General features: G+C 48.7%; 1 protein-coding gene across 1 annotated transcript; it reads right to left on the reverse strand.

Moving 5' to 3' along the window:
- Positions 1-5,332: 5,332 nt before the first annotated feature.
- CCT5 (chaperonin containing TCP1 subunit 5) lies at positions 5,333-16,612 on the reverse strand. The gene is made up of 11 exons (XM_004017087.5): positions 16,454-16,612; positions 13,758-13,818; positions 13,058-13,222; positions 11,609-11,807; positions 9,776-9,968; positions 9,546-9,695; positions 9,225-9,344; positions 8,462-8,647; positions 7,704-7,841; positions 7,110-7,290; positions 5,333-5,888 (listed from the first exon to the last, which is right to left on the reverse strand). The coding sequence occupies exons 1-11, from the start codon at positions 16,556-16,558 to the stop codon at positions 5,761-5,763; spliced, it is 1,626 nt and encodes a 541-aa protein (XP_004017136.1). The 5' UTR covers positions 16,559-16,612; the 3' UTR covers positions 5,333-5,760.
- Positions 16,613-16,719: the final 107 nt, after the last annotated feature.

The raw sequence follows: 16,719 nt of genomic DNA on the forward strand, positions 1-16,719 counted from the left end.
AGTGACTGAACAGTAAAGAGAGTGATGGTGAAGTCTCCCCCAGACACCCTTAAATGGACCAGGAGTGGCTCAGGAGTGTCAGGATGTGGTAGGTGCCTGCTGCTCTGGGCCTCTCGCCTCCAGGCCTCGTGGGGAGGGAGGGAAATCCTGTCAATTTCTGTTAGGAGGGAGCTCTCCCAGAACCCAGCCTCTCCTCCCCCTAGCTGTCCTCCTGCCATGAAGGAGGCTGAGTGAGCCTAAGCCGAAGGGGGTCCATGGTCAGGACTGACTGGTTCCTGGCGCACCCCAGGGTGGGCCCAGTGGAGGCCTCCTGGCGGGTGGGCAGTAGAGGAGCCCCACGTGGATCTTGGGATTTGGGAACCAACTGCCAGGTGGCTGTGCCCCACGTGGGCATAGGCAGGTGTGGAGCAGGATGAGAGTGAGGTGGGCGGGGAGGGGTCCCAGTATCCAGGCCCCAGCATGTCAAGCTCCCGTGTGGCTTTGGGAAACGCCCTAATGCTCTGACCTCTGGTGGTGGTGGTTTAGGTGCTCAGTTGTCTGACTCTTTGTGACCCCATGGACTGTAGCCCGCTAGGCTCCTCTGTCCATGGGATCTCCCAGGCAAGGAGTGGGTTGCCATTTCCTCCTCTAGGGGATCTTCCCGACTCAGGGATCAAACTCGTGTCTGTTAAATCTCCTGCACTGGCAGGCGGATTCTTGACCACCCACAACCTCTAGTTCTTCTCAATGGGAAATCTACAAAATGAAGAGAGTAACATTCTATTGCAGATGGGTGTGGGCTTGTCATCAGGTGCTGGTCAGGGGGCTGAGCTGTGGTTGCTTCTGACCGTGTGTGTCAACCTGCCTTCATGGGTGCTGCAGAGAGGGGCGGCGGAGCCTGCGCTCAGGACCCAGAGGGCTTTGCTCTGTTCTGTTCTGTGAGGTGAAATGGTGAGAGACTATTTTTTGGGTACCATCTCCAGATAGTGACTGCAGCCATGAAATTAAAAGACGCCTGCTCCTTGGAAGAAAAGCTATGACCAACCTAGACAGCAAATTAAAAAACAGAGTCATTAATTTGCCAACAAAGGTCAGTTTAGTCAGAGCTATGGTTTTTCCAGTGGTCATGTATGGATGTGAGAGTTGGACCATAAGGAAAGCTGAGCGCTGAAGAAGTGATGCTTTTGAACTGTGGTGTTGGAGAAGACTCCTGAGAGTCCCTTGGACTGCAAGGAGACCCAACCAGTCCATCCTAAAGGAAATCAGTCCTGAATATTCATTGGAAGGATTGATGCTGAAGCTGAAACTCCAATACTTTGGCCACCTGATGTGAAGAGCTGACTCATTTGAAAAGACCCTGATGCTGGGAAAGATTGAGGGCAGGAGAAGGGGACGACAGAGGATGAGATGGCTGGATGGCATCACTGACTCCATGGACATGAGTCTGAGTAGGCTCTGGGAGTTGGTGATGGAAAGGGAGGCCTGGCGTGCTGCAGTCCATGGCGTCACAGGGTCAGATATGACTGAGCGACTTCATTTTCACTTTCAAGAGGGCAGGGTGAGGATGCAGAGAAGAGGTTCCAGCCCTGCCCTAGGGCAGCTCGCTCCTGCTCCGTGCCCGTGGCTGCTGGCAGGAACTCCTGTCACTGTCACCTCCAGGGGCCAGGCTGGAGGCCGCCCTGGAGCAGGCCCTGGCTGTGCCCAGAGGGAAGTGCCCCACGGGGCCCTGCATGGCGTGTCAGTGCTTTGACCTGGAAATGATGCTTCTTTCTGTTCATGGGCCCGAGCTGCTTACATGGCCCACTGGCCACAAGAATCCAGAAGTGTGACCCTGTCGGGTGCCCAGAAAGTGCTGGTGTGACAGACACGCACAAACTCTGTGGCTTAAGGACAGACGTATGACCCCACGGTTCTGTGGACTGGAAGCCCAGGTTGGCTCATGTTGGTTTCTCCACTCTGGGTCTCCTGAGGTCCCAGTGCAGGTGCTGGCTGGCCAGGCTCTGGGGAGGATCTGCTTCCAGATACAGTTGACTCTTCAACAACAGGCTTGAACTGCAAGGGTCCTCTTGCAGATTTTGCAAACAAGATTTCTCAATAGTAAACCCAACAGTACTACATGTTTGATGTTGGCTGAATGCTCAGATGCAGAACCGAGCCCATGGAGGACAGGCTGTAATTTTTTCTTTCAACAGCACAGATGGTCAGCGCCCCAACCTGTGTTTAAGGACCAGCTGTTCCTTGCAGCTTAGGACCGAGCTCTCGTTTCCTTCCTCAGGACCTAGAGGCCTTCAGGGCCAGCAGGTGGGCGTCCAGTCCTTCGCACCTACCCGGCCCCGCTTCTGCTGTGGTTGCATGGGGCCCACCCACGTCAGCTTTCTAAGGTCTGCCAGCTAGTACTTGACTCCACTTGCAAAGTCTCTTCACAGCAGCACCTGGATTAGTGTCTGACTGACTGCACCAGCAGGCTGAACCCTGGTGTACACTCCTGCCTACCACAGGGAAGGGGTGGGTGCGTGAGACTCTAGGTGGGAGCACGGGAGCTGGAAGTCCACATGGTCAACTTCAGTTGTTTTTGAAACAGGAGTTGAGATTATAATGCAAGTACTGATAAAGCTCTTAGTGCTTATCTTCAAAACATCTGATATATGAACTTGAGTTTATTTCAGGCTGGTGCAAATTATGTAGCACCTCTTGAATCTGTCCATGACCAGCACTACTCATGAAGATTAGACGTACTAACAGAGCAGTTCTCAAACATTTTGATTTCAAGATCCCTGAATACTCGTGAAGACCTGCGAAATGCCCTACCCAGTTACACTAACTGGCATTCAATGTGTTAATGTAATTTCATATTTTCCAAAATGAAAAAAGGGAGCAGCAGCATTATTTTCCACTTTTGCAAACCTCAATGTATCTGCTTCTAACGTGCTCAGTCCCTCAGTCATGTCCAACTCTTTGCGACCCCATGGACTGTAGGCGCCCAGGCTCCTCTGTCCATGGGATTCTCCAGGCAAGTATACTGGAGTGGGTGGCCATTTCCTCCTCCAGGGGATCTTCCCGACCCAGGGGTCAAAACCATGTCTTTGGCATTGACAGGCAATTTCTTTACCACTGAGTCACCTGGGAAGCTCTATTTCTGTGTGATTGCTTGTAATTAAAGATCAAGCCATTTAACAAACATCAAATAGAGACTTCCTTGGTGGTCCAGTGGTTAGAACTCTGCTTTCACCGCCAGGGGCTGAGGTTCTATCCCTGGCCAGGGAACTAAGATCCCAGAAGCTGAGTGGCATGGCCAGAAAACAATAAAGCAGATGAGTGGCATCGCCAGAAAACAATACAAAACTCGCCTCCAACCCCTGAAACACTGAATAAAGCTGCAAGTGCAGGAACTGGGAACCAACAGGACAGTGCTGGGTACTGCGTGGGGATGTGGCCTCAGGGTCAAGGGCTTTATTGGCATGAGATACTGCTGCTGCTGCTAAGCTGCTTCAGTTGTGTCCGTCTCTGTGCGACCCCACAGACAGCAGCCCACCAGGATCCTCTGTCCCTGGGACTCTCCAGGTAAGAATATTGGAGTGGGTTGCCATTTCCTTCTCCTATGCATGCATGCATGCTAAGTCACTTCAGTCGCGTCCGGCTCTGTGCGACCCCATAGACAGCAGCCAACCAGGCTCCTCCATCCCTGGGATTCTCCAGACAAGAACACTGGAGCAGGTTGCCATTTCCTTTTCCAATACATGAAAGTGAAAGGTGAAAGTGAAGTTGCTCAGTCGTGTCTGACTGTTCGCAACCCCATGGACTGTAGCCTACCAGGCTCCTCTGTCCATGGAATTCTCCAGGCAAGAATACTGGAATGGGTTGCAATCTCCTTCTCCAGGCATGAGATGGGGGTCAGCCAAAGCACAAGGGATGTAAACAAGCCATTTGGAATTGAAAGATAAAGGGCAACGTGGTACCTAGAAGAGGTGCTTTTCCTGGAAAGAATCAAAAGCATGTGAGCAACACATCTACGAGTTTGTTCATCAACTAGGCAGTTTCTTTCAACCAAAACCCTTCAGGAACGTCTGTGGTTCCCTGTTGGAGTGGTTTAGTCTTCACTCAACCACAAACCGCTTCACGTAAGAGACTCTGGTTCAAAGCAAGCTGTTGGATGTTCTTCACAGGCTGAAATCCGCCCTTGTAAATCAACTCATCCAGACAACTAGGTCAAGACAGTTATCTGAGTCGGTCTGTGTCTGCACTGAAACCAAACTTGAAATCGATGCATTCTGACGCTGCCCCCAACAGGTAGTAAATTATAAACGAGCCACTTCAGAGGCCATTTTACGATGAGATACATACTAGGTTGTACGTTCATCAGGAAGAATGATGTTAGTGTTCCTTGCTAAGTTTTCTAATGAAACCACCAATGTATTAACATGGAGCAAACACAATGACTCAACAGTTAAGACTGGCCAGCGTCCAGGTTCTCAGGAGAAACTAACGGCTCCAAACTCTCTCCCCTGGTGGCACGAAAGTGCACTTCCTCATCACATCCTCTAAGCAACATGCTTTTAGAAAAGCAAACACAAGCCAGCAGGGGGCAGAACAGCACGGGGAGGGGGTACCCCAGACAAGTTGGCCAGGGTGTCTGACCCCACTCCACTGAATGCTGGCTGGAAGACGCTGGCCAATGAGGCCATTTGTAAGATGTGAACAGGAAGAAGGCTTTCTCCAACGCACGGTGGTAACAGGTGAAGCGCTCGGAACACAGCCTGGCCTCTGCCAAGGGCTATGCCACTGTGAGCCAGCACTGTTTAGTTGCCAAGTCACGGCGATTTGCTTCTTGACTCCATGGACCATGGCCCACCAGGTTTCTCTGTCCATGGGGATTCTCCAGGCAAGAAGACTGAGAGTGGGTTGCCATTTCCTCCTCCAGGGGATCTCCCAGACCCAGGGATCAGACCCACAGTAAGCAGAACTCACTCAATACCAACCTACACACATGGTAATTGCAAGGTGTTTCCTTCCACTCAACCCTTTTTTTCTGTTTCACTCTAACCTTCACTTGGTTTGTTCCCTGGAGAAAAGCCCAACTGGCTTCTGAATGGCCTTCTAAGCACCTGAGGGGGGGCCAGTCTGTGCCCACCCAGGCCTTCTCCGCACGACACTGGCCAGGGCTCTGGGTGGAGCCAGGCCAGGATAATGCTAGGGGGCTGTGTGAAGATCACACCATTAATGCTGGTCTACTCAGCACTGTGGGAACACCCCAGTCAGTATAACCGAACAGCGTAGAAGACAGTCCACAGTCGTATGGTGGATACTCATCTCTGAAGGGTCTCCACAATCAAAGATTCACCCATTTAGACAGATGCAGCACTTAAATAAATTTAATAGGACCAAGCCCATATTCCTCAATGTTAAAGTAAATCTTGAGACAAACCAAACGTTTAAAACTGTTAAAAACAGGTCGTACATTAAAAAAAAAAAAAAATTAAACTCAAACCCCTTCAATTAAGGCATTTGATGAATGTTATAGTGAATGTTTAACTTAAAGAGCAGAATATAAAGGCTGTTTAGAGTTCCCTTTAATATAACAAATACAAAACCTTGTGAGATCACCTCTACACTTCCATGTCTCTAACAAGTGAAACTATGGTTACAAACAGCTACTGTTGTCACAGCATCTACGACAGTGTCTGATACGGGACGCAGCAATAAATAGCTGTAGATGCAGCACAAGACCCCCATTTATTTAGTCACAGGAGTGGATCTTACTCCTTAGTTTACTCTAAATTCTCTCTACTCTTCAGATTCTCCAGGCTTACGGATGTCGTCAATCTTCAAAATCATTCTGACCATTTGTGTTGCAAGAGAGATCTGTTGCTTTTTGCCGATCAAAGTTTCTATGACATGTTGATGTTTCATATCTGAAAAACACAAATTCATTACTCTAAAACAGCATACTCTGATCATTAATGGAAAGTCGCTCAGTCGTGTCTGACTCTTTGGGACCCCACAGACTGTAACCCGCCAGGCTCCTCTGTCCCTGGTCATTCTCCAGGCAAGAAAACTGGAGTGGGCAGCCATATCCTCCTCCAGGGAATCTTTCCAACCCAGGGATTGAACCCAGGTCTTCTGAATTGCAGGCTGATTCTTTGCTGTTTGAGCCACCAGGGAAGCCCGTTATCATTAATACCTTATTCCTATTTATCAATCAAAGTAAAACTTAAAAGACACAGAACTTTGAAAGCCACTAGTCTCGGTTATGTTTTCAGAAAAATACAATTTCATTACTTCCCAGGACATTCTGGAATGTGGGCCTGGTTACTGGAACACTGTGGAGGACAGGGAGTCCTCTTCAATAACAGGGTGAATTTCTCAGTGACTTGCTAAAGAGGCAATCATTCAGTGACTTCTCACCCCACAAAGTTCCCTACGCTATCGGTTAGTAAGCCCGAAGTCAGATCAGATGGTGCCTGACATGTAAAGCTGCTTCAGCAAAAACACAGACATTCAGACACAGACATTACATTTCATAAAGAAATGTAAACTGTCTGACAAGAAGTTGCTGCTATTACTAAATCCTCGGGTTGTTAACCTAAAATCCAGGATACACCTGTAGTTCTGAGTAAAAAAAATAAGCCATCAGATTCTGTGGTCAGGATTGAGACAGAACCCCAGAGATGGCCCAACTAGTAAGGAATCTGGGGATTCACCAGGACCACCATCCCCCATGCTAGGGCTGCGCTACCGTTTCAGCAATGAATGATGAAGTGCTATGAAGCCACAGTACACACTCCATTTATAAAACACCCTCTGATTTACGGGACGCACCCACAGAATCAGTGGTAAACTGAAAGTCAATTTCATAGCTGTTCACTGATAGACATTCATATAAAAGAAATGAGATGGGAATGACTTTCTACAATGGAAATCACCTTTGGAATAAATACTGCACTGCATTTTTTTGTTGTAGCTTGCTAAAACCAGCATCCTAACAATTTCCCAGGTAATTATATCAAACACTAAAACTCAGGACCTGAGTACCTGAAGTGTGTTCAAGAATTTAAAAAGCCAGGACCAGTTCATGGTACACACTATGCAGCAATAATTCCCCAGCTTAGGTCAGATTGCACCCAGTGCCTCACCATTGGTCCCCTTGTGCAGACAGTCGATCCCAAGGGCGGGGTTCACCTCCTTCACTTGTCTGGCCCGGACCTCTGTCATGGTCTGGATGGGGTTCATCCCGCTGTTCTCGGCGAGCGCCATGGGGATGACCTCCAGTGCGTCAGCGAAGGCGCGCATGGCGTACTGCTCCAGGGTCGGGCACTGAGAGGGCACAGGGTTACGTCAGCGTACTTGACAGAACCCCCAGCAGCTATTTGCGGACATTACAGAATGACACCCTTGGACAAGCTAACTCAGGACGAGTCCTCAGAACAGGCCGTCATATGAGTCGGCTACAGGGCGAGGATGCAGAAGGTACATGTCAGAAGTCAAGAGAGCCAGTTTTCCTGCTGCACCTTTAGTTACAATGTCAAAGCAATTCTCAATTCCAGTTAATACTAAGTGTGCAGAGATCTGTGTCAAGGCTGCAGTCTGAAAAAGGCTGATAGACGCTGGCCTATGGTAACCCACATCCACATCCTCAGGCACAAGGATCGGCTCAGATCAAAGGCCCGGAGTCCAGCCCCCGCTGCACACCATGCGGTCGGTCACACACCGCGGTCACAGGCCCTCACCTTGTCGGCCTCCTGGCTGACTGCCAGGGCGCAGGAGATCTCCGCAGCGCCCCCGCCGTACACCACGCGGTTGTCCCGGATCAGGTTGCGGATGACGCACAGAGCGTCATGAAGGGAACGCTTGGCCTCCTCGATGATCTGGGAAAGCAAAGCCGCCCAAGTTAACGGTCCTATCTTCATTCTACTTTTCCTCCCTATAACGTACTTAGGGGAAAAACTCCCAAAATACCGGAGTGAGCCTAGGACTCAATCCAGGACATATGACCAAGTGGTAAAGGGGGTCAAACAAAAAAGACAAAGCAACAGCCTTACAATGAATGAGTCTTACTCATCGTGATGCACTAGAAACCCATCCCTGGAGAGTGGAGAGCGCACCCACGCTCCCTCAGGTCTGCATTTCTACCTGAGACTGAGGAAAGGCAAGTGTGCCCTGTAGGCCCAACAGTGGCACATGGTCTTCAGGGTTTTACACTGTGACACGAACTTATTTTATCTTTTTTTTGGGGGGCAGGTAGGGGAGAGGCCTGCACTGCATGGCTTAGGGATCTTAGTTCCCCGACCAGGGATTGAGTCCAAGCCCCAGCAGTGCAAGAGCAGAGTCCTAACACTGGACTGCTAGGGAATTCCGGAGGTGTCCCTGCTTCTCCAAGAAAGATGGCCCCGTCCTTCTTCAAGTGTCCCAGCTAAATACATTATGTGAATAGCCCAATCACATTCCAGAATCAGAAAAAATGCAGGACAAATAAGCGAGTCCTTACCATCTTATTTCCTCCTCTGATGAAAATGGTGACGGCTCTGGAGTTCTTACACTGCTCGATGACCAGCATCTTGTCTTTGGTGGTCCCAAACGAGATCTCTTTCACAAGACCCGCAAAGCCCAGCTTCTCAGCTGTGAGCTCTGAGAACCGAGGGACGATGCGGCCACCTGTGGCGATGGCGATCAACTGACGGGAGGAATGGAAAGACCAGCGTGGTGAGCAGGGAACTCTCAACACCAGACCACAGATGAGCCGAACGTGACCCACGACCGCCGTGCTCCCTAGAACCACTGCCCAATCCAGCCCAAGAATCAAGGTCCAGCCCAACGCCTTGTTCAGGGAACAAGGTTCTGAAGGGCGGGCGACCTGCCACTATGACCCTGCACACACTCTCAGCTCTCCCCCTTTCCCTCCCGCCCCCATGAGGACCAACTACGCCTTGTCTGTGGGGCCACAGACCATGTCTGGGCAGCTCTGAATGTTTATGAGGCTGACACAGAAGTGCACAACCAGTCTGCCCCCTCAGAGGGCCAAGCAGACAGCAGTGAGAAAGGAAAGCACCTGAAAATGCCACGGAATGCCAGAAACACATGCACAAACAGCAGGAAGATTCTAGCATTTCCCCCCCTGCAGCTCAGCCTCTGGTCTGTGGAGCCTCAGCACAGTGTGGGAACCACAGCAGGGCGAGGTCATGGGGGCTTCGAGTAGAGATGCTCCGTGAGCTCAAGCCCTGCATGCAATCTCCTCAAAGGGGGCCTCCTACCTCAATTTCAGGTCCTCCGACCCAGCGAACCGCCGGCAGGTCATTCTGGAGAAGTAAATGATTCGCTTCATCGTCAAAGCCCCATTGGCAAATAGCTAGGTTAGCACCAGTTTCTTTAATCTGGGAAAGAAATGCCACAATCACGTTAACAGAAGTATTTTTTATGCTCTTCTACTGGAAAAATGGTTGAAACCAAGGCCAGAAACACAGCTGGGTATATAGGTGGGAGCATTAAAGTACAGAAAAGAGAAAGAAATACACAAGTGGCTATGTTCTGTCAGCTCTAGTTTAAATCTCACTAGGAGCAATCTTAAGGCGCACCTGCCGGATCATCTCTTCAAACTTCTCCTTTTCGTACTTCTGAAGGGCTTTAAAATCTTCCACAGATGTCACATCCAGCTTATGCTTCGTCTTTGGTTTTGGTGGCTCAAATGGACACGTGAGGATCGCAATCTTAGCATCTTCCACTTGCTGCAGGAAGAGACAGAGACGTATGAACTACCTGGAGGGCTCAAGAGGGAGAAGCCTGATGCCACGGAGGCACGGCTCACCTTGGGCATCTGCGGGTGACTGAAGTCCTTGTCCACGATCACGCCCTTGATCAGCTTGGTGTCCTCCAGCCGCCCGCCCACCTTGCCTTCTACCTTGATGAGCTCGAAGTCAACGTCCCTGCGCTGCATGTCGGCCACGGTGAGGACGGCATTCACGGCGATCTCGGCCATTTGCCGGTGACAGCTGTTAACCCTGAGGGGACACACAACACTGACCTTTCCTGTCCACGCGACAGCGACTGCAGCCAGAAAGAACACGCGCTGCAAAACTGAGACAGCACGGCACAGCATGACCCACAGGTATGTTACACAACTAACATATTCAGCGTCCCCAGAAGAATGTCACCGCTACCTGTACTTTCAACAGTCTGGGGAGGGACGCTTAACCCGGGTCCAGGGACTCCAGAGGGAGTCATAAACTGGGATGGGAAAAAAATTGTTAATAACTGTACTGTACTATTTTCTTCCATTATGAATGTACACGAAGAGACCACTAACGTATGTCAAGAACCAAAAATTTACCAAGACCACTACTTGGTAATAGCACTAACACTTTCAAGTCAAAACAGAACAGGAGAGAGAGGAAACTACCAAGGAGAAGCCAATCTTATCTACGGGACGTGCACCACTCAACATCTGAAGCGACTGTTCAATTTCCCATCTGATTCTGAAAAAACCACAAAGCAACTGTAGCCCTCCAAATCCTAAGTTACCTGGAAAAGATAGTGGAGAAACTACAAACATTGTGTGTCCTAAGTAACTGACAAACAATGTTTCAAAGTATGTTGAGTGTATCTGGCCCTTGTTGGTCCAGTTGAACATTTTCTGTAGAAAAGATCTACGCATACCGGAGTTTTCTAGACTTGCAAATAAAGCTGAGTCAACTTAGAAAGCAATAACACAGAATGTGTGCATTTCAAGAAAGGGTAAAGCCTTCCTTCCAGGAGAACCAGAGTGCTGTACTTACAATAAAGGCCACCCCGGGCAGTCACCCACCGAGGCGTGGTCTCGGCTCAGACCTGCGACAAGGGGGCAGCTGGCACCACAGAGGACAGAAGGAAGCAGGCAACTCTGCTGCACTTGCTCCACCCTCTAAGTTGAGCCCATGTCATCCTTTAGGGCACAAATTTAAATACTTCCCAAATTGATGTGGATTAAGACAAACCGTGCAATAAGTTACCTTACATTAGGTTTTTTTTTTTTTTTACATTAGGTTTTTATACTACATTTTAACAAGAGCCCCTAAGTCTCCACTGTTGTTCAAGGTGAGCTTGTCTCGTGGCGGAGGCGGCTGAGTCTCCAGGGGCAAGAGCTGTTTTGTGTCTCCAAGACTCCAGCTCTAGGCCTGGCAAGTAATAAGCACTATGTAAATGTTAGCAACAGCCCGTGTAAGACAATTTCAAGACTGCCCCTTCACACTAAACGAAAATTCTGGGCCATTCAATTCCCTCTTGAATGAATAAGGAGCAGAACCTCTCCATTAAAATGCTTCCTAGCAAAGAAATCGTAGAAAGTGTTAGAAAACAATGAGTACTGCCCACTAGTAGGATCCTTTACCACCCTAGCCTATTTTGAGAAATAAAGAACTAAATAGCTTACAAAAACTATCAAGGGGACTTAACCAAACCTGGAAATCCAGCCTGTAACAGAAACACAAAATGCCCATATTTATATCTGCAGTAAAGAGAAAGTAAACCCAAGTAACAAAACCAGAAGGCAGTCATTAAATCAGTATGAAGCCACCGTGGATAATTCTGAGCTGTCTTTAAGACCCAGCACACGACCACAGCCTCCTGCACGAACGTGCCCTGCAGCCCCGCACTGTACACGCACACTTTGGAGCCCAGCGTGGTCTTCGCCGTCTGGATCAGGGGCTCAGTGTTCTTCATGTCGACAAGGACACTGTCGCTGATCTTGTCCAGGTGCTCGATAGCGATGCGGGCGGCCTGCTCATAGCCGTCGGCGATCCTGATGGGGTGAATGCCGCGGTCCAGCAGCTGCTCGGCCTCTTCCAACAGGGCGCCAGCCAGGACTGCAGATAAGACAGCACACCTGGCTCAGGAAACCGCTAGAACTCAAAACACATGAGATGCTGCCCTGGAAATACCAAGGTTCCAGATGTAAGCTAAAAGTGTTTCAGAGGTAGAGGCCATCCTTAAAAATGGAGCCTCGTGTTTTGGTTCTTACAGGTACACAGATGGATGCTCAACTCTCAGTGACGTACAGAACGCAAAGAATGTAACACACAAACATTTTTATACGGGAAAAAAACTTCCTGTTTCCTAGGCCAAGGGTTTCTATTCAGTGAAATTTATGCTGGCATTATACAGTATTAAATAAAATTTGTTTACTATCCCTCCCATAACCTGTTGCCTTCCCCTCTCATTTTAGCATCACAAAAATTAAGTTTGAATGCTGCTGCACTCCAAGTACATCCAGAACACTGTTTGGTTCCCAATGAATATATAAGATATTTGCTGAATTAATTAATTCAAATTTCAAATACAGAAAAAATAACACTGAAGATATTCATCTCATCAATTCTCCCAAACTTAAAAAATTTTCAAACACTGAAAACAAATTTCAAGAGTAATATAATGAATAGTTTACTTATTAAATCAGACATGTCACTCCTGAATATTTTAACATTCAGCTCCTAAGGACAGGCACAGTCTCCTGCATCGCTGTAACAAAACTGTCACACTCAGGAAATCTTTTTTTTTTTAAGGAAATCTTGACGTTGGTAAGATACTAATACATGACCCACAAATGACCCCACGTATCCCAAACATCCTTCAGAGCTGGGAGAAAGAAATCTGGCACCCAACCAGGTTTCCCATTTGAGCTGCCGTCGCTTCTCTTGAGCTCCCTGAATCCAGAGGAGCTGCCTAACTCGACTCCCCACCCCGTTCCTCTTCTTTCATACTGACACTTTTGAAGCGCCTGGGCCATTTGTCTTGTATCGTGTCCTTCCACATGGATTTGTCAGACTGTCTCCCCATGATGTGATTCAGAATAAACACTTAGCAAGCGTGTTAGGCTTGTAACATTCTTTGCAACCCCATAGACTGTAGCCCATCAGGCTCCTCTGCCCACAGAATTCTCCAGGCACGAATACTGGATTGGGTAGCCATTCCCTTCCTCAGGGGATCTTCCCGATCCAAGGATCAAATCTGGGTCTTCTGAACTGCAGGTGGATTCTTTAATGTCTGAGCCACCAAGAAAGCCCTTAATATTAAATAACTCCTGTCAAATGAGAAAGGACATTTTCCCTTTTCTTACCAACCACTCCTGTGGTTCCATCTCCGATCTCATCATCCTGTGATTTGGACAGTTCAACCATCAGCTTGGCGATCTGGTGGTCAACGTCCATCATGCTTAAGATGGTGGCGCCATCATTGGTCACAGTCACGTCACCATCTTTATCCACCATCATCTTATCAAGCCCTAAGAGACAACCATGTTTAAAATGACTGAGGGTGAAAAAAAACCAAAAACCTTACACTAAACCTATAAAACAGTTACCTTGACTTCTTGACCCAGCACCTATCTAGGAGCTTATTACAAATAATTCAACATACATGAAGGAATATCTCCATGAAGACCTTTTTAGATTGGCTAACCTAAAGCAAAACATTGCAACAATTTAATGATGGCTAAAACCAGAGAAATTGCAAAAAAAAAAAAAAAAAAAAATTATGGAGCACCACTAAATGTAACATCACAAAATATAATGTTGCAGAAAACAATAGCTATGATTTGGAAAATGCTAATGAAATTATGTTAAGTGGAAAAAACGCCTGACCTAAATTTGGATGTAGCATGATGACTTTAACTGTGCTGAAGGTCTGGGATACATCCTAAACATGTGACCATATTAGGGGGAGGATGAGCCCCCCTGTCTCCTAACTTTCTGTAAACAGGTTGAATTGACTATCCTATACAACTTTCCTGAAAAAACACAGAATGTTAAGTTTCTTACCGTTTGGTCCAAGTGATGTTTTCATTGTATTTGCTACAGCCTTCGCTGCCATTATATGAGACTAAATGAAAAAGAAAAAGCCAATATTCAAGTTAGACATAATTTTAAGTTAAGAACATATAACTGATGGCTGTAAAACTCATGACACAGCTTCTATTCTCAAGAAAAGGCAGCAGACAGGTCCACATCTACCTGTGAAAACTGCACAACTCCTAGTGTTAGAAGACAATTCTTGCGTAAAACAACAGAGCCAAGTGCTCTGTGCTCACTCTGTAACCCTCAACACCTCTAACGAGGCAGGTTCTCCTGGCCCATTTTACAGGCAAGAGCAGGGACAGTATGACCCGAGGGGCCGTGCAGGACCATACGAAGCTGACTCCACCCGAGGAGTGCAGCTGTCAACACACAACACCCCGAACTGTCACACCATGGTTTACTGTACACTCCTCTCCCCAAAGGTCCCGAGGTACACAACTCCTCTCCCCAAAGGTCCAGTCAGTACACAACCCACAACCAAGAAGTGCCCACCAAGGGAGTCAATGCTGAAAATAACAGAAGCCCAAATGCATCCTTTCCCTTCCCATACATAATTACACTCATATTGCCTCCAAATACCTCATTTCCTGTCTTCCTATTCCTGCCGTCACCAACCTAACTGATCCACCACACCACACAGATTTCCAGGGTCTCATCCACTGATCCTTCAGATTCATCCAGCTAAGTCACCCATTTTTCAGAACATGTCATTTTCCGCAGTCCCCAGCCCTTAAACGGAGTCACCAGTAAACAAGTCTGTAAGTTTCAGGTGTTCTTCAAAGTCTGAGACCTCGCTCTGTGCCAGTGAGGGCGGCCAAGGCCTAGCTCCCCAACATGCCCTCTGACCCCTGAAGCCTTGATGAAGACCTCTGCTCATTAAATCCTGACCAGTTTACAAAGCAGTTCAAATGCAATGTTCTGTGCAACCTTCCCTTGTCACCCCATCTCACAGGTTAACAAGACACAAAGTTCACTAGGTTTGTAAAATTACTGGTTATTCTTAAAATACATCTTTGACTAATAGGTCTGCATGATGAAATATGTAAAGAATAATGACCACAAACAGGTGGTTCATAACCAGGGGCGAATGTGCGCCCAGGAGACATCTGGCAATGCCTGGAGACATCCCTGGTTGTCACAATCAGGGAGGGACCGGAGAGGGTGGAGGCCAGGTGCTGCTATGCATCCAGTACAGGACAGACTTCACAACAAAGCAGGATCAGCCCCAAGGCTGCGGAGCAGGCTTTAGACCACTGGCTGCAGAGTCAGACAAGGTGGGTCTGAACCCTGGTCCTGTTCTTTACTAGCTCTGGGGCCACGTTTCTCTCTAAGACCTGTCTCAAGAGACCGAGGATTTCAAAGATGTGGCAGAAGCAAAATCACCCGTGGCTTCTGTTATACTGGTATTTTGGGTGCATGTGTTGGGTGTTACTTTCTCTGCTGGTTGCTTCCCATGAAAAACAGAACTGAACACGTAACACAAGTGGCCTGAGTGCCCACCAGTGGTCAAAGGCTGGGTGACCACTTCTTAAGTTGCCCCATTTAATTCTTGTCCTCTGCTTGACAGGGATGTATTGCCCCCACTGGGAAAGGAGGTGTAACTTGCCCTAAGTCCAACAGCCCGGGACAGACCTGTAAAACCTCAAGACACTAAGGGACAGCTCAGACCTGATGACACGGTCATACACACCAACTTCATGGATTCCACCCCAATGCCACCTCCTCAGGCACAGTTCTACCTAAATTGTTACTCTGTCCAAACGCCCTGCAATGGCTCTCTCCCATCCCTGGGGATAACATGGTCACGTCAAGGGGCTCAAGAACTTCCACCTGTGTGAACCCCTGCAACTCAGACTATGCTGCTAAAACCAGACTGCTGTCTCCTCCTCCAAGGTGCCACGCGTTCTCTGGCTTTTGCTGTTCCTCTCCCTAGCAGCTAGCTCTCTCCCGTTCAAAACAGCGCTCCGTCCAGGACCAACAGCCAATCCTCTACCCAAAGTATTAAGGACCCCCTCTGACTTTTGACCAGCACGCACGCCCTCCCATAGCTGGTGATTCAGGTCACACACTGCCTTGTACTACGGTTATTGGTGACCACTTTTCATTCTTGCAGCTGTATTTTCTTCCTTAAAAGTGTACGTTTTTAACTTTTACGAGACCACACCCAGAACACGCCATGTATAAAGGAACTCAAAGATGAAATCACGCTGTCAATGGCTAAACCTTTAGGATGCCACGACGAAAATGACCCTCATTTCCTTTGAGGCCGTTGCTGGGACACCGACTGAAAATTAAGAGCCAGCGTGCTAACCGGGCAGGTGACCTGAGAACACCCCCCTGCATCCTACAGACGAAAACACTGTTCGGAAAACACTGTTCGGTTCGAGAAACCAGTGGGGACGCGCCTTCACCGCCCGAAAATTCAAGCCGCCCCACCCAACTCTGAAGAGCGCCCTCGGGCCACCCTAATCCCCAAATGAGACTAAAGGCTTATACGTCGATTTTCCCGGGAGCGGGGCGAGGGACTGGAGACCAGAGTGGGCTCCCTCAAGCTCCCCCCGGAGCACATGGCAAAACGCCTCGGACATTGCGCAGGCGCAGAACCACCGGCTTCGGCCGCCTCCCCTCATCCCACCGCCAGTGCGTCCCGGGCCCGTTACCTTGAGGGCCTCAAGTCCCATAAGACGAGACTTGCGGTCCTGATCCTTGATGATGAGGAAAGGACGGCCATATTCATCGAAGGCGAGGGTCCCCACGGACGCCATGATGCGGCAGCAAGAGTTACACTCTCTCAACCGGCGGAGACCACGCCGGAACCCAGAGCCCGCCTTCCTCTCGCGGGAGGGCTCAAGAGCTCGCGCAGGCGCAGTGCAGGCCGCCCGAGACCTATTTCTCACTTGAGACTAGTTTAACGCCAGACAGTACC

The sequence above is a fragment of the Ovis aries genome, chromosome 16 (genome assembly GCF_016772045.2).
Source record: "Ovis aries strain OAR_USU_Benz2616 breed Rambouillet chromosome 16, ARS-UI_Ramb_v3.0, whole genome shotgun sequence".
Lineage (NCBI taxonomy): Eukaryota > Metazoa > Chordata > Mammalia > Artiodactyla > Bovidae > Ovis > Ovis aries.